Below are 20,222 nucleotides of genomic sequence, written 5' to 3'. Positions count from 1 at the left end.
ACCTTATGGGGATTCCCTTGTATGTTATTTGTTGTTTTTCCCTTGCTGCTTTCAATATTTTTCTGTGTATTTAATTTTTGATAGTTTGATTAATATGTGTCTTCATGTGTTTCTCCTTGGATTTATCCTGTATGGGACTCTCTGTGCTTCCTGGACTTGATTAACTATTTCCTTTCCCATATTAGGGAAATTTTCAACTATAATCTCTTCAAATATTTTCTCAGTCCCTTTCTTTTTCTCTTCTTCTTCTGGGACCCCTATAATTTGAATGTTGGTTTGTTTAATGTTGTCCCCGAGGTCTCTGAGACTGTCCTCAACTCTTTTCATTCTTTTTTCTTTATTCTGCTCTGCAGTAGTTATTTTCACTATTTTATCTTCCAGGTCACTTATCCATTCTTCTGCCTCAGTTATTCTGCTATTGATTCTTTCTAGAGAAATTTTAATTTCATTTATTGTGTTGTTTGCCATTGTTTGTTTGCTCTTTAGTTCTTCTAGGTCCCTGTTAAACGTTTCTTGTATTTTCTCCATTCTATTTCCAAGATTTTGGATCATCTTTACTATCATCACTCTGAATTCTTTTTCAGGTAGACTGCCTATTTCCTCTTCATTTGTTTGGTCTTGTGGGTTTTTGCCTTGCTCCTTCATCTGCTGTGTGTGTCTCTGTCTTCTGATTTTACTTAACCTTACTGTGTTTGGGGTTTCCTTTTCACAGGCTGCAGGTTTGTAGTTCCTGTTGTTTTTCGTGTCTGTCCCCAGTGGCTAAGGTTGGTTCAGTGGGTTGTGTAGGCTTCCTGGTGGAGGGGATTAGTGCCTGTGTTCTGGTGGATGAGGCTGGATCTTGTCTTTCTGGTGGGCAGGTCCGCATCTGGTGGTGTGTTTTTGGGTGTCTGTGACCTTATTATGATTTTAGGCAGCCTGTCTGATAATGGGTGAGGTTGTGTTCCTGTCTTGCTAGTTGTTTGGCATAGGATGTCCAGCACTGGAATTTGCTGGTTTTTGAGTGGAGCTGGGTCTTTGCGTTGAGATGGAGGTCTCTGGGAGAGCTTTCGCCATTTAATATTACGTGGTGCCGGGAGGTCTCTGGTGGACCAATGTCCTGAACTCAGCTCTTCCACCTCAGAGGCACAGGCCTGACACCTGGCTGGAGCACCAAGACCCTGTCAGCCACATGGCTCAGAAGAAAAGGGAGAAATAAAATAAAATAAAGTTATTAAAATAAAAAACAATTATTAAAAAAATTAAAAAGTTATAAAAGAAAAGAAAAAAGAAGAGAGCAACCAAACCAAAAAACAAATACACCAATGATAACAAGTGCCAAAAACTATACTAAAAAAACCCAAAAAACAAAACAACAAGAAAAAAAGCAGACGGACAGAACCCTAGGACAAATGGCCAAAGGTAAGATATACAGACAAAATCACATAAATAAGCAAACACATACATGCTCACAAAAAGAGAAAAAGGAAATAGATATATATATCGTCACTCCCAAAGTCCACCACCTCAATTTTGGGATGATTCGTTGTCTATTCAGGTATTCCACAGATGCAGGGTACATCAAGTTGATTGTGGAGATTTAATCTGCTGCTCCTGAGGCTGCATGGAGAGATTTCCCTTTCTCTTCTTTGTTTGCACAGCTCCTGGGGTTCAGCTTTGGATTTGGCCCTGCCTCTGCGTGTTGGTCGCCTGAGGGCATCTGTTCCTGCCCAGACAGGACGGAGTTAAAGGAGCAGTTGATTCGGGGGCTCTGGCTCACTCAGGCTGGGGGGAGGGAGGGGTACGGAATGTGGGGCCAGCCTGCGGTGGCAGAGGCCGGCGTGACATTGCAACAGCCTGAGGTGCGCCGTGCGTTCTCCCGGGGAAGTTGTCCCTGGATCACGGGACCCTGGGCGTGGCGGGCTGCACAGGCTCCCGGGATGGGAGGCGTGGATGGTGACCTGTGCTCGCACACAGGCTTCTTGGTGGCCGCAGCAGCAGCCTTAGCATCTCATGCCCGTCTGTCAGGTCTGCGCTGATAGCCGCGGCTCTCGCCTGTCTCTGGAGCTCGGTTAGGCGGTGCTCTGAATCCTCTCTCCTTGCGCACCCCGAAGCAATGGTCTCTTGCCTCTTAGGCAGGTGCAGACTTTTTCCCGGACTCCCTCCCGGCTAGCTGTGGCGCACTAGCCCCCTTCAGGCTGTGTTCACGCAGCCAACCCCAGTCCCCTCCCTGGGATCCGACCTCCGAAGCCCAAGCCTCAGCTACCAGCCCCGCCCGCCCCGGCGGGTGAGCAGACAAGCCTCTTGGGCTGGTGAGTGCTGGTCGGCACTGATCCTCTGTGTGGGAATCTCTCCGCTTTGCCCTCCACACCCCTGTTGCTGCGCTCTCTTCCGCGGCTCCGAAACTTCCCCCCTCTGCTACCCGCAGTCTCCACAGTCTCCGCCTGCGAAGGGCCTTCCTAGTGTGTGGAGACCTTTCCTCCTTCACAGCTCCCTCCCACTGGTGCAGGTCCCGTCCCTATTCTTTTGTCTCTGTTTTTTCTTTTTTCTTTTGCCCTACCCAGGTACGTGGGGGAGTTTCTTGCCTTTTGGGAAGTCTGAGGTCCCCTGCCAGCGTTCAGTAGGTGTTCAGTAGGAGTTGTTCCACATGTACATGTATTTCTGATGTATTTGTGGGAGGAAGGCGATCTCCATGTCTCACTCCTCCACCATCTTGAAGGTCTCCCTCCCATGACAGGTTCTTGCTTCTACTGTCAGTAACAGAGAGGAGGGTGGCTGACCGAGTCCCATGTCCACCTTGACCCAGGCAGTGTGTGGCCCTTCTGTGGCTCCTTCACACAAAGAGGAGTGAGGGACAGCCGTTGCCTGGGCTGGAATCAGCTTAGTGGTGCTTCAGCCCAACCAAGTCAGAGACGGGACCAGAGATCTAGACACAGAATCCCTGATCCACGACCAGGGCTGGACGTTATAAAGAGGTCGGTTTCTGTGTCACATGATGGTTCATGGTTAGAACCTTCTTCCTTCTGTGTAGAAGGAAGGTAATGAGTTGTTTGTCTCTGGGAGAGTTCAAGCAGAGGCTGGAAGATTCTTTGGTAGGTTTTATTCTTTCATTCATTTATCCATCTAATCACCCATCCAATATTTTTCAAGGATCAAACTTATGTTAGGTGCTGGACTAGTTGATTCAACTGTGAATAAGATAGAAATGGCCCTTGGCCTCATGGCACTGTGATGGGGAAATAATGAGGACTATGGGAGCAGGGTACGGGGGGCCATGACCTAGACCTGCAAGCCAGGGAAGGCTTCCCAGAGGAAGCCACCTTTGAAGCTGAAGCCTGAAGACTGAGGAGGACTTAGTCCGGGTAGAGGAGAAAAGTTCCAGAAAGAGGAGGCAGCACATGTGAAGGGCTAGAGAGGGTGTGGCCAACAGAGGAATGAACATGCTCAGTGAGGCAGGGCTTGGGTGGTGGGCGGGGTAGGGGGTGGGAAAGGCAGAGTTGAGAGTGAGGTCAGCATATGGATCACACTAGGGGCTTTGGACTGTATCCCAAGAGCCCCAAGGAACCAATGAAGAGTTTCAAGCGAGGCAATGATGTGGTCAGATGTGCATCTTAGCTGGTTTCCCCAGAGACAGACCTCAAGACAGGGATTTGCAAACAGGTAGTTTATGTGGGAGGTGATTCCAGATAATACCAGTAGGGAAGTGGGGAATTGAGACAGAAGGGAGAGAGCCAAGAGAGCACTTGGGGTCAAGCAGGTCACCATTGTGGGTACTGGAGCTTAACCCTGTTGGGAAACTCTGGGAGCCACCGCAGAATATGCCCTTCAGAGTTATCCCCCCTGCCCAGGCGGAGGGAGCTGGGCTATTTATACACCACTTCCCATTAGCCATCGGTTGAGGGCTCTTCTGGCCTCCCCGTGGGACCCTCAGGCAGAGGTGGAGGGCCAGCATGGAGCGGGGCTGAGGGGATACGGGGAGGGTGCCAGCACCACTGCGGCTGTGAGTTGGAGGGGCAGTGAGGGGGAGACAGTAGCCTAGTGATCAGTGAGGAGGCCACAGGAAGACTCATCCAAGCAAGAGGTGTTGATGGCCTGGGCCAGAGAGACTGTGGTTATGAGCAGAAGAGGCTGAACTGGCTGGCCTTGGTGACGGATGTGGGGGAGTGAAGATCACTGCGGAGAGGACTCACAGCCTATCAAAGCTGCACGGGGCCCCCTGCCCCTCCCCCCGGGCTCTCCCCACCCCCAGACTGCTGTCCTCCAGCAGATCCTCCTCTGCTCACACATGTCAGAGACACTGACGCTGCCGCCACAGCAGCTGGGGGCCACACCTCAGAGACCACGAAGTGTGTTTGAAGGGAGATACAGGTGCTGTGGCAACTGCTTAAAAAACAAAAACCGGGCTGTTGTCAACCACAGCCCGAAGTCTTGGAAGAGATCACTTGGGCGGGGAGAGAGAGAGAGGAAAAAAAAAGCAATCCAGCCCAGCCCCCAGCCTGAGTGCCACCCTGCTCCCTGAATCTCTCCTCCGGGCCCACATCATCTCCCCATCAGACACAGGCCACAAGAGGACAGATGCTCCGCATGGCTTGTTCACTGGCCCCAGGACCTGGTTGACAGAAGGTGCTCAGTAACCATCGGTGAATGATGGAACCCACGAAAGGTCCCTGCCCTTCTGTGCTCCATGCCCTGGGGAGGGAAGTGCTGGGGGCAATTGAATGGTGGCTCTAAGGACAGGGCCCGCCAGGGTGAGGTGGGAGGATGGTTGGGAAAGGGGATGGAGGTGTTGAAGCAGCAGGGGGAAAGATGGAATGGTGTCATCACCAGGGTTCTTAGTTGCCAGAAATAGAAGCCAAGTCTGGATGAAACAAGTAGAAAAATAATTCAGCCCTAACCAGTGACGCATGGGAAGCGGTGTATGGACGCCCAGCTCCCTCCATCCCAGCTGGGATAACTCTTCATTGGCTCTGGTTGCCCATATGGTGACTTGCTGGATAAAGCCCCTTTTCTGGGTCACCCTCCCTCCCCTGGCCTACTTCCCCTCTCCCCTAGTGGGCTTCCTGGGGTCACTTCCAACATAATTACCTGTACTCTAATCTGGTCTCAGCATCAGCTTCTGAAGGGACCCCATACCTGGGCAGCTGCATCTGACTGGCAGATCCAGTCACATGTCCTTTCCTAGTTGCAGGGGTGGTTGGAGAAAGAAGCATAGGGCATTTTCAGCTTCTGAGGGGAGGTGGCTCTGCTTCCCACCAGACTCATTGGTGGTGTGTCATCAGCACCGCTATAGGAAGCTGTCCTAATCTGTTCAGGCTGCTATAACAAAATACTCCAAACTGGGTGGTTTTTAAACAACAGAAATTTATTTCTCACAGTTCTAGAGGCTGAAAGTCCAAGATCAAGGTGCTGGCAGATTCAGTGGGCCAGCTTTCTGGTTCATAGAAGGCATTTTCTCACTGTGTCCTCACATAGGGGAAGGGACCAGGGATCTCTCTGGGGCCTCTTTTATAAGGGCAGTAACCTACATTATGAGGGCGCCGCCCTCATGACCTAATCACCTCCAAAGGCCCCACCTCCTAATACGATCACCCTGAGGATTACTATTTCAATACATGAATTGTGGGGAGACACAAACATTTAGACCACAGCCTAAATGGCATATTCAAATTATGGTAATTTGAGGAGGGTTTTTATTTATTTATTTATTTATTTTTATAAAGGGCCTATTTACAAAGGTGTAGGGGGCTGTAGAGAAGCAGAAGGGGTAGTACAATAACGCGGGTTTAATAGTGGTGAAGCGGTTACCATCCCTAAGTCTGAAGGGATGAGAGGAGGGAGCAGTGGCTGGAACCCAGAAAGAGAGAGACATGCAGAGACTTCCCAGAGAGGGGCGGTGATACAGGGACACAGTCAACGCAAGGCCGCCTCACTGAGAGGCACTGAGAGGAGCCCAGGGCCTGTCACTGTGCTCTCCCCTTCTCCCCTCCTCCCATATCTTGCTCACTGACCGGCGGGCTCAGATCGGCCAGCCTCCGGGCCAGAGCTGGGTGGAGCAGCGTACGGATGAGACCTGAGGGCAGATGGAAGACACCAGGCACAGCAAAGAACATCCCGAACAAACAAGGGGCCCCAAGTGTGACAAAATGTCAGCGAAATGTCCATGAAAATGTCTCATAGGGCTGAGAGCTCCATAGCTGCCCCTCAACAACATCAGCCATTCCTTTTCCTCGGTAATACCACCCCTTTCCCCCAGGGGCCCTCCTGTCGGGGTCCCACTGGTTTCTCCAGAGCTGTGCTCAGAGTGGAGTGCCCACGACTCACGGAGACCTGGCTCGGCCACTAACCTCGGCAACCACGGTCAAATCCCTTCTTCTGAGCCTCAGTTTCCTTAAATGCAAAACCAGGAGGGTTAACCGGATGAACTTCCAGGACTGCTTCTATAGCACTGACCTTCTAGAAAGGCTCACGGCCCCCTTCCAAACAGTCCTGGGAAGGGAGTAAAACACAGATTGTCCTTCTGGGAAACCAAGGCTCAGGGGGACTTGCTGGAGGTCACTGACCACGTGGGGACTAGAACAAGCCTGCCATCTCTTGTCAGAGCTGTTTCCGGAGCCAGGCCGGCCCTGGCCCTGCTTTCCTTGAGGGTATGGCCCATACCCATGTTTATTTTCAACGAGTGCAGCAGGCAGCGTGAAGTTGCGTGATTTCTCTTGTGCTCTTGTCTGTGCACGTGGCTGTGAAGGGAAAGGTGTAAGAACGGTGGTTTCAACCAGGCTTCTAGAGCTTGGCAATCCCCTCACCCAACTTGGGGATCCAGGGTCAGTGTAATGTCACTGCTGGGCTTTTGAGCCTGTGGGTCCACGCGGACCTCAAAGGGCTTAATTTGTAGGGAGTTTCAAAGAGAGTCAGGAGGGCTGTGTCAGCAACTCTGAACCCCACTGACAACGGCCCTTCACAGCCGAATCCTACCGGGTCTAGGAGGCTACCCTGAGTCTTGCCGCCCACCCCATGGGCCTGTGTTCTGAGGCCTGTGTCCCAGGCACATGAAACAAGGACCAGTTCATTTTATATCACAAGCTGAGGCTCTGGGGATTCCTGCATGCCAAGCCCAGGAGGCCCTCAGACACCACCTGGTTGAAACCACTGCCTTCTCTCCTCGAACTGTGGGACAGGGGAGAGCTGTTAAGTCTGCCAGATGGGTTCTGCTGAAATTAGAGTTTCCAAACTGGTTGCTCCGGATCAGTCATGGCCTGCATACATGTCCTCTTTGGCTCGTACTGTGCTTGCCCATATAGGTTTATTTTTACAAAGTGAAATGAATTGCCAACACTTATAAGTCACGCTGGGATTTCTGGTTGCTTTAAGAAATTAGAAAACCTGGCAGTACTGGGCTCACATTCCTGCCTGGGAATGTTTGGCTGGTGCAGAGCTGCCCATCTCCCCACCCCCACCCTGGATAAGACGTGCCCTTCGGTTCACCAGAATCCTCACCATTCCCTCTTGTTTCTCGGCTCGGAGCTGAATGCGCATTGGCATTTATCACTGTTTATGCTGCTGTTTCTTGAATCAAAGAGTTATGAGGAAAGTAAAATATTTTGGGTCCCCCCATTTCCAGCCAAAGTGGAAAAATAGTTTATTTACATTATTTGCCTACCCCTGGGGTCAACCACCTGTTCTATTGGGTAGGGTGGCTAATGTAGAAGTTTATCTCCAAGGCTGTGTTTGGTCTCCATCCTCTCCTCTGCCACAACCAACACCATCATGGTCACCGTCACATCACATTTATTGGTCCTCTGTCAGGCTGTGTACACAATGAGACAGGTCAAGAGAGCTCTGGATTTGTCTGAGAGGCAAAGCTTGGTGGGCAAAGAAAACAGAGCAAACAGAGCAGCTGGGGCCAAAGGGGTTAGATCTAATATGATGAAGAATTCACCACACTAGAAGAGGGGCTGCAAGGGAATGGTACACATGACACCAGGCAGCCTGGTGGGAACAGCCTCCTGGCCTTCTGCCCGGCTCCTGACCTGAGCTGGGACCTGTGTAGCAGTGGCTGTAGGGCGTGGCCCAACTCCAGCTCATTTCTGGGCCTTGAGAATATTGAAGAGCTAAGGTAGTTTGGACAGAGTGACTCAGGGCTGGCTGTAAATTCAGCCACCTCGCTGAAAAAAAAAAAAGCCTCAGTTTTCCAACTGTCTAATGGGGATATGGAGATAGGCCCTCTGGGTCCCTTCGTGAGACCCCTCCAATTCGGCACACTGGTCCTCTCAGGGCCCACTGCTCTCACCACACTGGCCCACTCCGGTTTCCTGGAGGATCCCCCAGAAGCCCTTGGGGGGCGTACTCCAGGCACGTCCCCCCCGTCAGGTGAGGTAAGCACTTAGCATGGTAGGAGAATCTCAGGTGACCGTGCTTCAGGTGGCACTTCACCTCGTGTGAGCCAGACTTTGGAGTCTGGTCACAGGTACCGAGAAGGTCATCATCCCAGCCAGAGTCTGCATCCCAGACCTGCACCCTCAGGGGGCCCCCTGTGGTCAGGACCACATCCCCGAAGTCCAGCTGTGTCATCCACCTGGGGTGGTTATCGTTCTGCACTGTGTTGGTCCTCAGCTCCCGGCCGCCGAAGAAGACCTTCAGGTAGGCGTCCGTGGCAGTGGTCCAGTCTCCCCACAGACCCGTCGCCAGGAAGTTCATGACCTCCAGGTGGGCCAGGCCCCTCTTCCTGGGACAGCAGTCCTGGTTGGTGGCCGCCGAGCCATGGCACATGCACTGGCACGGGTCCTTAGGGTTCTTGCGCCGCCCCGGGGGGCACGGGCGGCTGCAGTCCCTCCAGCGTGCCCTGTCTGTCACGTACTTGCTCACAGCCTGCCTGAGTGCCTCCCGCCGCGGGTCCCGGCTGTCCAGGAGCAAGTGGAGCGGCTCTAGCGTGTAGTCCACCAGGCCGGGGCTGTCCTGCAACGAGGCCACCCAGGCTGAGAACTGCTCGGGCCCAGCCTGGTTCCCGAACAGCAGGTCATGCACGGACGTGTGGTGGCCGCCAACGACCTCAGAACAGCGTTCCCGGTAGGCCTGGTGGAAGGAGGTCCCCATCTTGTGCTGTTTCTTCTTCTCCTCACACTCCTTGAATGCCGACGAGGCACTGGCGTGGCTTCCTATGCTGACCTCGGCCTCGACGGCCAGGCAGTCCTCAACCTCCTGGGCCGTGAGCCCTTCCAGGGCCAGCTCGCAGGTGCGCAGGGCGGTGAGGGCTGAGACGCGGCCGCCCAGCTCCATGGACCGGATGAAGTGGGTGCCATAGCTGGAGATGAGCCTCCGGTAGTCAGGCTCGGTGGAGATGTTGAAGTAGGGGGGCAGGGTCTTGAGGGCCCTCTTGAACTCAGGGTGCAGTGGGGGAGTGTGCACCAGGTGGAAACTGAGGGGAGAGAAAAACATCAGATGGGCCCAGCGGTGGGTAGTGTTTTCCCCTAAATAACTCCTGTGAGATTGCCCAAGGTCACATTAAGTGGCAGAACTAGGGCTTGGACCCAGGGGGCCTGGCTCCAAAGCTCAAGCTCTGAACCACCAAGCCAGCAGGGAAACCCACCCTGCCCGTTGCCCCTTGGTGACCTAGGTACTTTGTATAGGTATTTTTGTCTTTCTTTTTCAAAAAAAGATTTTTCTTTTCTAATTTTAAAAGCGATGGTATGACACCGATGGTATCTCTCTGGTTTGGAACCTAGTCCTGTGGCCTCTGTCTGTCTGTCCCCTGGGTTGGGCCTTGTATACCTGGGCTTCTGACAACTCTGGCCATGCAGGCAGGAGCGCCCTGTCTCACTGTGTGGGAAACACGGCCTCCCGTGAGGGAAGTCAGCGGGGGTGGGTGACTCTGGGTCCCATGGAGACCGTGCATTTCTTTGGGTGACTAGGTCCCTGAGGGCTCAGGGCATGGCTACTGTTGTTCAACCTGTAGCCCGAGTTCTTAGCACAGAGCCTGGCAAGGAGGAAATGAAGAGTGCTTGAGCGGATGAAAGAGGGCCAGGGACAGGAGGGACCCAGCCAGGCCTCCTGCCCGCAGGAAGCTAGCAATGCCCAGGGAAGTGGCGGTTGGGTGCTCAGTAGACCAGACTGACACCATCTGGGGCTCTGAGCATAGCCTTGCTCGCTTGCCCTCCACCTGTTCTCTCCCTGGGTTCTTCCAGGTCAGGGCCTCAGGGAAGGGGGTACGTGAGAACCAGGACTGCCATCTCCTCCTGGCGGAAGCGGCCGCCAGCTCCCCACGCTGCCATTCCAGGGCTCCCAGACCACCCCGAGTTTCCCACGCCTTTTCCAAGTCCCATCCAACCTCCACTCCCCCGACCCCGGCGCTCACCTGTAGAAGCGACACTCCACTGAGTCCAGGCTGAAGCGGTACTGGTCCTGGTGAGTCTTCTGGGCTGCGAAGTTGGCTGCCTGGGAGTGGGAGCCCGCCACGGTCACGCGCACGTTGCTGCTGGGCTTGGGAGTCACGTCCAGCCCCACCTGCCAGTCGTTACGGATGCTGTTGGCCGCCTCCCCAGCCACCTCCTCGGTGGAGCGACCCTCATCCTTGACCACTTTGCGGTTGCAGCCCGAGCCCTGGGCGCGCCAGTCGGTGAGCGCCAGGGGCAGGCGCTGGAGGGCGCCCTGCTGCAGGGCGTTGCGGCAGAGGGTACAGGTGCCGTCGGGCCGAAGGAAGTGCTGTGTGTCCACCGGGAAGGAGCCTGAGCGCCGGAGGCTGGTCACATCCACGCCCTCCCCTGCCAGCCAGGAGCCGGGCACGAACTTGAGGTTGCGCCGGCACTCAGAGCGTGCGGCCGTGTAGCAGGGGGCAGGGGCGGGTGCGGGCAGAAGCAGGAGGAGAATGCCGGGGAGGAGCACTCGGGAGGCCATGGAGCTGTGGAGACAGAGGGCAGACGCTGTGGGCAGGGGCATGGAGGAGGGCCGACCCCTCCTCCCACTGTAGCTTATCAGGCCGTATGGGATGGGGAGGGAATGAGATATCTCTTAAGTCATTGGATGTCAGAGCTGGCATGGCCTTTACAAACCTGGTCCACCCCCTACATTGTACAGATGGACCCAAAGAGGGGAGTGGACTTGCCCAAGGTCACACAGCCAGGAGGAGACCCTTGCTAGGATTTCACTATTTAAGGCCAAATGGGAATCCAGATGGATGGTTTTGTCCCCAGGACCACAGCTACAGCTGGTGGGGAGGGGGCTCTGCCTGCAGAGGAGGGGACGGAGAGTAGCTGTAGAAGATTTGGGGAGGAATCGGGGGAATCTGGGAACTCTAGGGAAGCCTGGATTCTGGAGAGGTATTATTGTGGACCCAAGAACAAGCCATGCTTTCTTTCCTCACCTCACCTCTCTCATTATCTCCCCCCACCCCCATTAAGCCCTTAACAGAATTGGAAAAGATTGCATCACCCTCACTCTCCCCATTTCCCCTTTGGGGCCCTCTCTCTGAGCTCATGGAAGAACATCAGCCTGAATTCTAGAATAAAAGCTGCCTATGCGCCTGTGCCCCTAGATCCTGTGTGGGGAGGGGCCGTTCGGTTTGCTCTCCTCCTCATGCTTGTCTCCTCTGGCATTCCCTGCCACGCTCTTCGGGAATCTGGCCATGTCTGCAAGCTGCCTATTGCCGACTCTCGGACAATGCTTAGCTCAAAGGTTCTTCCTCAGTTTGAGGTGGCTCTGGAGCGTCACTGGGCCTGCTTATGATCTGGAATCTCCTCTCTCTACCCCAGTCCGAACTGAGCTCCTCAGACGCCTCTCCACTCTGGCACCTGCCAGGGACAGCGGCTTGTCTGAGGCCCAGGGGATTACGGACAGCAGGAACTTCCCCTGTATTCCAGCTGGAACCTTCTGTGCCTTACCTAAAGGAGTGGCTTGAATGGTGGAATTCTAGGCAAAATGGCAGGCGCCAGGGAGGTAAATAGGAGAAGGGGAGTCTTTTGAAGGCCCTCCGATCATCTTGCTTAGGCAGCCAGCGTAGTTCATAACCTTAATCTAAAGAACTCAGTCTCCATCCTGAACCCGGGGAGCCTGTTTCCAGCTTTCTTAGTTTTAACTGTCAGCATTTGAAGGGGCCTTAAAGACTGTGTACTCTAACCTCTTCATTTTGTATAAGAGAAAACTGAAGCCCAGGGTGGGCATGAGGCTGCCCAGAGAGTTAGTGACAGAGCACAGTCTGGACCCAAGTCTCTTGCCTTATGGGTTACAGCACTTCCTGCTCCATCAGGCTCTTCCCCAGACAGAGCAGCCCTACTCTTGTGCCCCTCTGTCCCCACTCAGAGGCTCCCAGCCTCCCTGACCCCCTGCTTCCTCCCTACCTGGAGTCCTGTGTTGAGATGGTCCTACGCAGACACCCTCTCTCCCCACGGGAGGCTCCTGAAATGGTGGTGCAGCCCCCCAGGCCACAGTTCACATCTCATCACGCAGGCCACAGTTCACATCACTTCTGCTTCCTGCCCCGCCCCCCCAGCTCTAGTCATGGGTCCCCTTTGCTCTCCCCCGCCCACCGGCACCCAGCCTTCCCTCACCTCCTCATCCGGCCTGCTGACAGCCCTCAGGAAGCAAGCCGAGGGGGCCAGAGGCTCATGTGCCAAGCAGAGCTGCCTGGGGCATGGGAACCCGGGGCAAACAGGTGAGGTTTAGGGAGTGGAGCGAGAACACAGGGGTCTGAGAGCTTCGCGATTCAGCTCTGGTGTTGATGACAGGCCAGCAGGGAACAGCTTCCCTGCTTCTCCCTGCGGCATCGCACATGTGGGCTGTCAGAAGCAGTACAGAGTGGGACCTCGGAACCGGTCCGCCTGGGCTGGGGCCAGCTCGGGTGCGCACTAACTGTGTGGCCTCATCAGCTTCTTTAGCCTCTCTGTGCCTCAGTTTCCTCATCTCAAACTGGGGATGATATTAGCGCAGACCCCATGGGTTGTGAAGAATTGGGGAGTTTCTACGTGTGAAGTGCTCAGAGCAGTGCCTGGCCCTCTGTGAGTGTTAAAGCACGTGACCGTTCCCTCCTCCCAGGGCAGTGGGGAGAAAATAAATGTTGTTCACATCTCCTTGCCCACTTCCTGCCCACACCTGCACCCCAGCCCAGGCCAGGTTCTGGGCCCCAAACGCGTACCCCAGGACTGGGTCTCCTGCTCCTCACTTTGTGAGGAGAACCAGTGGCCTCGCTGGTCTCCAGCCTCCTCCCTAGCCCTGGTCTGTGCACGCATAGTGCAGGGGGGGCGGGCAGCTGGGCGACACTGCTGGGAGGAGAGACTTGGGTGAGGCCAGAGGCCTGGGGCCTTCTCCAACCTTTGTCTTACGTGAGGTTTCCATGGGTTGAGTGACTCACAGGGCAACTTCTGGGGGGCAAAGTCATACTGGTCTGAGGTGGAGATAGCTGGGTAAGTGGGGGACCATTCTTGTGAGTGCACCCTCTAACCGCGTTAGTGACAGGAAAAAATAGCCACAAGCCCCAGACCACATGTGACACCATGGGATGGCTCATCCCTTGAGTTTACGTCCCCCACTGTGTCCCCTGCTCTTACGGGAACTGGGGTTTAAACTGTCTTCTCGAAACCCAGCCCCATCTCCTCCCCACAATGTCCCCCTCCCTCTCCTAGAATTTGCGGCCTCCCGACCCCCTTCTAGCTCCTGCCCGCGGCCTAAGTCAGATATCCAGGCTGTGAGGAGTTTAGTTTTGACCGTGCTCAGAAGACCAGTTTGAGGGGCGTGGAACCCTGCAGAAAATCTGTAGGAAGAGAAAGGTGAGGTAGGGGAGACAGGTTCTAATCCCAGCTTCGATGCAAACTTGCTTTGTGACTCTTGGCAGTAGAGTTTTAACCCCTTTCTAGGTTCGTTTCCTCATCTATAAAATCAAAGGGAGGACTTTGGGATTTCTAAGGATCCTAATGATGAAATGTGCATTTAGCAGTTTTCACTCGGTGTATGAAGTGGCGAATGTCCAAGAGATGCTGGGCGGGGGTGGGGGGGGTGGTCCATAAAAGAGTAGTGATGACATTGAAGTTTACAACTACTGATTTTGGCCTGTGTAGCTGATGACAGCTGTCCTCTCCGGCTGAAACTTAGCACTTGACATGTGTTTTAATCACAGTTTTTCCACAGAGACATAAGATGCAATTTTCAGATACCATCTGTACGGTTTATTATTAACAACTTTGTTGAAATATAATTCACATACCATACAATTCACCCATTTAAAGTGTACAGTTCAGTGGGTTTTAGTGTATTCGCAGAGTTGTGCAACCATCACCACGATCAATTTTAGAACGTTTTCATCGCTCCCCCAAAGAAACCGTGTACCCGTTAGCAGTCACTGCTCCTTCCCCTGACACCAATCTACTTTCTGTCTCTATGGATTTTCCTGTTAATTGAATCACACAAGATGTGACTTTTTGTATCTGGCTTATTCCACGTAACATAATATTTTCAAGGTTCATCCAAGCTGTAGTACGTATCAATACTGTATTCCTTCTATTGCTGAATAATATTCCATTGTATGGACATACCACATTTGTTTATCCATTTATCAGTTGATGGACATTTTGGTTATTTTCAGTTTCTGGCTATTGTGAATAATGCTGCTATGAACATTTGTGTACAAATTCTTTGTGTGTACATATGTTTTCATTTCTCTTGGATCTATATGTAGGCGTGGAATTGGTGGGTCTACAGTAACTCTTTAGGAACTGTTTTCCTACATGGCTGCATCGTTTTACATTCTCACCAGCAGTGTATGAGGGTTCCAACTTCTCCACATCCTTGTTATTATCTGACTTTTTGATTATAGCCATTCTTATGTGTGTGAAGTGTTGTCTCATTGTGGTTTTGATTTGGATTTCCCCAATGGCTAATGATGTTGAGCATCTTTTCATTTGCTTATTGGTCACTTGTATATCTTTTTTGGAGCAATGTCTATTTGAGTCATTTGCCCGTTTTTGAATTGGGTTATTTGTCTTCTTATTATTGATTTATAATAGTTCTTTATTTCAGATTCTAGACCCTTATCAGGTATATGATTTGCAAATGTTTTCTCCTATTCTCTGAGTTGTTTTTTCACTCACTTGATGGTGTCCTTCAAAGCATGAATGATGTTAATTTTGATGAAGCCCAATTTATCTATTTTTTTCTGTTGTTGGTCATACTTTTAGTGTCATATCTAAAAGTCTTTGCTTAACCCAAGGTCATGAAAAACCCTATGTTTTCTTCTAAGAGTCTTATAGATAGCTCTTACATTTAGGCCTGTGATCTACTTGGAGTTTATATTGTGTATGGAAAGGGGTCCACCTTCATTCTTATGCACGTGGATATAGTTTTGAAATATATTTTTTTGAGGTTACAAAATGTTTACTCTTGACAGAAAAGCTCCATGGATACTGTACACAGAATGCATGAGAAAGATACTGATCCTGAGGACATCTACTTATACAAACTATACCTACTGCAAACACGAACTGTAATGAAAGGAAGGAGGTCCTTTAACAAATCCAGTGTTTAGATTGTACTTAATGTGCATATTTTAGAGATCCAAAATGCAGTCCCAGGTGTTGTTCCCTTCATCCTGTGATCATTCTTTGTTCCCTTTTCTTTACAGATTTGTGAAACTTTGGGATTCTTTCTCACCCCTCAAATGAGTTATCTATAGTTATTCTCGAGTTATCACCTTCAGTCTCATGAAATAAGTTGAAGAGTTTTTCCACTTTCTCCATGCTATGGCAGAGTCTGTAGAAGGCTCAGTTTTTGTAGTTGGGTAGATTTGTAACTGCAGGGTCCGTGTCTTCAATAGCTCTGTTCAGGTTCTCCAGCTTTTTTTCTGGTATCGGTTTTGACAAGTTACATTTTTCTAGGAAACCTTCTTGTCTGTAAAATTTCACACTTGTGGGCATGAAGTTATTTACAACAGTCTCTCTCTTTCTCTTAAAAGTTTTTTTTTCTGAATCAGTAGTGATACCCCCTTTTTAGATTATAATTTTTATTATGGTTTTTCTCTTTTTTCCAGATCATTCTTGTTAAAGATTTTTATGTATTTTCGTTACTTGTCTCAAAGAATCTGCTCATGGCTTTATTCATCCTCTCTGTTGTATCATTATTTTCCATTTTGTTCATTTCATTCTTATATTTTTATTTCCTTCCTTTTTCCTGTATTCTTTGGGCTTCTTCTATTGTTCTTTTTCTAATGTCTTGAGATGAATCCTTAGTTCATTAACTTTCACTCTTCTTTTTTGAACTGATGTATAACTGACGTATAACATTATTATTAGTTTCTGGTGTACAACATAACAATTTGATGTTTGTATATATTGTGAAATTATTACTACAGAAAGTCTAGTTAACATCCATCACCTTACTTAGTTACAAAATCTTTTTTTTTACTTGTGATGAGAACTTTAAAGATCTATTCTCTTAACAGCTTTCAACTATGCAATACAGTATGATTAACTGTAGTCACCATGCTGTAGATTACATCCCCATGACTTATTTGTGGCTGGAAGTTTGTACCTTTTGGCCTCCTTCACCCATCTCACTGACCCCCCAACCCCTGCCAATTTGTTCTCTGTATTTATGAGTTTGGCTTTTCAAGAGAAGAGTCCATATATAAATAAGATCATATGGTACTTGTCTTTCTCTGTCTGACTTATTTCACTTACCATAACATCCTTAAGGTCCATCCATGCTGTTGCAAATGGCAAGATTCCCTTCTTCTTTATGGCTGAATAATAATTATAAATATATATGTTTGTATATCTGTCTATCTATCATCTATCTGTAATTTTCTTAATTTTCTTTATCCATTCATCCATCAATGGACACTTAGGTTGTTTCTGTATCTTGGCTCTTGTAAATAATGCTGCAGTGAACATGGGGGTGCAGATACCTTTTCAAGTTAGTGTTTTTGTTTTCTTTGGACAAATACCCAGAAGTGGAATTACTGGATTAGACTTTCTTCTTTTTAATGTAAGCATTTAAGCTTCTCCATTTCTCTAACAATCTTTCTAACTGCATCTCTAAGGTTTTGGTATGAAGTATTTTCATTATTGCCTAGTTTCTTCATATTTTCTAAATTTCCTTATGATTTTTCTTTGACCAGTGAGTTATTTTTTTAACTGTGCTTTTTACATTTTGAATAAAATGGAGTTTTATTTATTTATTTATTCAATTTTTGGCTGTGTTGGGTCTTTGTTGCTGCATACGGACTTTCTAGTTGCCGTAAGCAGGGGCTACTCTTCGTTGCGGTGCGCGGGCTTCTCATTGTGGTGGCTTCTCTTGTTGCAGCGCATGGGCTCCAGGCGCACAGGCTTCAGTAGTTGTAGCGCATGGGCTTAGTTGCTCTGCGGCATGTGGGATCTTCTCAGACCAGGGCTCGAACCCGTGTCCCCTGCATTGGCAGGCGGATTCTTAACCACTGTGCCACCAGGGAAGTCCAAAAATGGAGTTTTAAATACTATCTTTTGGTTATTGATTTCTAACATAGTTGCATTGTAGTCAGAACATGTTGCCTATATGACAGCCATTCTTTGATGGTTGTTGAAATTTTCTCTGTGGTCTACTAAATGTTAAGTTTTTGTAAATGTTCCTATGTATTTGAGAAAAATATCTATTTGCTAATTTTTGGTTGCAGGGTTCTATGTTCAAATCTATTGGTTTGTCGATATACTAATTACTGAGAGAATCATTAAAATCTCCCACTGTGAAGACATTCAACATCTGTAGGTTTCTCCCTGCAGCTAGAGTTCTGTCAACTTTTGCTTTAGGTTTTGAGGCTGTTTTATGAAACAAGTGTAGTATCATTTTGCCTTCCTGGTGAATTGAACTCTTTGTGTAGTGACCCTTTTAATTCCAAGTAATGTTTTTAGCCACAGTATCAATTTTGTCTCATATTAATAGAGCTAGCCCAACTTTTTTTTACTATTGCTATTTTAGACTGTGGTAGATTACACATAACATAAAATTTACTATCTTAATCATTTTTAACTGTACCGACTTTCTTTTGATTAGTACTCACTATGGAGATCTGTCTTACTTTCAAACTCCTTGTGTTCTTATGTTTTAAGTGGGTCTCTGTTAAACATAATTAGATTTTGTTTTGTCATCCAATCTGAGTAACTACATAACTGCATTAAGTCCATTTACATTTATTGTGATTATTGTTCTGTTAGAGTTTATTTCTGCCATCATGTGTTATGTTTTTTCATTGTCCTGCTTCTTCTTTTCTTCCCTTTCCGCACTCCTTTCCTGCCTTCTTTTATGATAGATTGACTAAACTTTTAAAAAAGTACATTCTTTTCCCTCTCATGGCTTAGATCTCAGAATCTTTCTGATTCTTCAGTGGTTACCCATAAAAATGCTAACATGCATTCTTCTCAAGATCTAACATTCTTTACTGTTATTCTCCTTTCCAGGGATACTTAGTATGCTGTTATGTAAAATCACCCTTTCTCTTTCTGAGGATTATTTTTTCTGGTATTTTAGTTCTAGCTTACTTTTCCTCTACTAAATTAGTCATTGGTACTATTACTTGATACAGTCAATGTTTGTTTATATTTACCTACACATTTACCAATTTCTTTTCTCATTATTCTCTGGGCTTCCTTTGGGGATAATTCTCCTTTTTCTTAAAGTGCACACATTAGAAGTGCGTCAGTGGGTGTCTCTGGTGACACACACTCTCAGTTTCTGTTTGCCTGAAATGTCTTTGTTGCACCCTTGTTTTTGAATCATAATTTCAGCTGACTGACACTTTGAAGTTATTGCTGGTTGACATCTCTCAGTACTTTGAAGTTACTTCACTGTTTCTGGCTTCCATTGTTGCTGTTGTTTAATTGTCATTACTTTTATAGAGAATTTGTCTTTTTGGGGTGAGGGAGGCACTGTTTTTAAGATCTTTTCATTTTTGACTTTCTGAAATTGTACAACAAAGTATGTATCCAGATATGAATTGCTTTTAATTTATCTTGTTTGGGATTTGTTCTTCCTGTACCTGAGGATTCACATCTTTCATCATTCTGGAAAATTATGAAAACATCTTGGCCATTATCCCTTCATATATTCCATCTCCCTCATTCTCTCTATTTTTTACTTTTGTAATTAACAATATAATAGGCCTTCTCACTCTCTCTTCCTGGTCTGTTATACTCTTTCTTGTCTACTTTTTGTCTCTCTGTACTGTGTTCTCATTATTTTTCTCTAGTTCTTTGTTTCAGTTCACTGATTCTTGCTTTAGCTTTGTCTAATGTGCTATTTAATCCATCCATTGGGTTTTTAAATTAGGTAATACATTTACCAAGATGCAAAAATCAAAACAATATAAAAAGATATATAGTGATTAAACTCCTTCCTGCTCCTTTACTCACCTGCCCCCCCCCCCAACTTACCTCCACAGGTGCCACCTTTTTCCTTTTCTTTTTTCTTTTTTTTAGTTTCTTTGGTGTCTTCTCAGAATTTTTTCACACTGATACAAGCAAATACTAGTAGAAATGTTTTCTTATTTTCTCCCTTTCTCACACAAAAGGAAGCATGTTATACATCTTGCTTTGTACTTTGATTTTGTTATTAAATAGTACAGTTTGGAGATATTTACATATCAGCACATAGTTTCCTCATTCTTTTATTTTTAAACACTTGTATAGTATTTTATTATATGGATGAACAATAATTTATTTGGCCAGCCTCCTATTGATGGACATTTGAGTTGTTTACAGCCTTTTTCTCTTACAAACAATGCTGCAGTGAATAACCTTGTACATATCTTATTTTGGGTATGTGCAGATGTATCTGTGTATAAATTTCCAGAGGTTGAATTGCTGGGTCAGAACCTTATATATGTTCAATTTTGTTATAAACTACATGTATACATGCACACATGCATACACATATACATACATATGTACATATGTTACACATATACATATAGAGTATATATACACATACATATGTACATGTATACATATATATATATACACTCCATAGGGCTGGCATCGGTTTTCACTCCTACAGCAATGCATGAGTGGACCTGTTTTCCTTAGCCTTATCTACAGAGTATGTGGTCAAACTTCCAGATTTTTGTTTAGTTCATTTTTACTTTCAGTGATTTATTATTTACTTATAAACTCTCTGTTTCATTCTGTTCCAACTTTTGTGATTGTTTTCTATTCCTTTAAAAAAGTTTAAAAACATTCAAACATACTCATTTAAAATTTTATGTCTAGTCATGCCAATACCTATAACCCTTGGTGTATCAAATCTTT

At 48.2% G+C, this 20,222-nt stretch overlaps 2 protein-coding genes across 2 annotated transcripts in view; one reads left to right on the top strand and one right to left on the bottom strand.

The window, feature by feature from the left end:
- PALD1 (phosphatase domain containing paladin 1) overlaps nt 1-20,222 on the top strand; it is a 159,458-nt gene that overhangs the window by 111,816 nt on the left and 27,420 nt on the right. The window lies entirely within an intron of this gene.
- On the bottom strand, nt 7,769-12,371 carry PRF1 (perforin 1). Its single transcript, XM_059900038.1, has 3 exons — nt 12,300-12,371; nt 10,322-10,864; nt 7,769-9,385 (listed from the first exon to the last, which is right to left on the bottom strand). The coding sequence occupies exons 2-3, from the start codon at nt 10,858-10,860 to the stop codon at nt 8,257-8,259; spliced, it is 1,668 nt and encodes a 555-aa protein (XP_059756021.1). The 5' UTR covers nt 10,861-10,864; nt 12,300-12,371; the 3' UTR covers nt 7,769-8,256.

Source organism: Balaenoptera ricei, chromosome 16 (genome assembly GCF_028023285.1).
Source record: "Balaenoptera ricei isolate mBalRic1 chromosome 16, mBalRic1.hap2, whole genome shotgun sequence".
Classification (NCBI taxonomy): Eukaryota; Metazoa; Chordata; class Mammalia; order Artiodactyla; family Balaenopteridae; genus Balaenoptera; species Balaenoptera ricei.
Note: the sequence above shows the minus strand (reverse complement) of the source record. Positions and strands in the feature narration are given on the sequence as shown.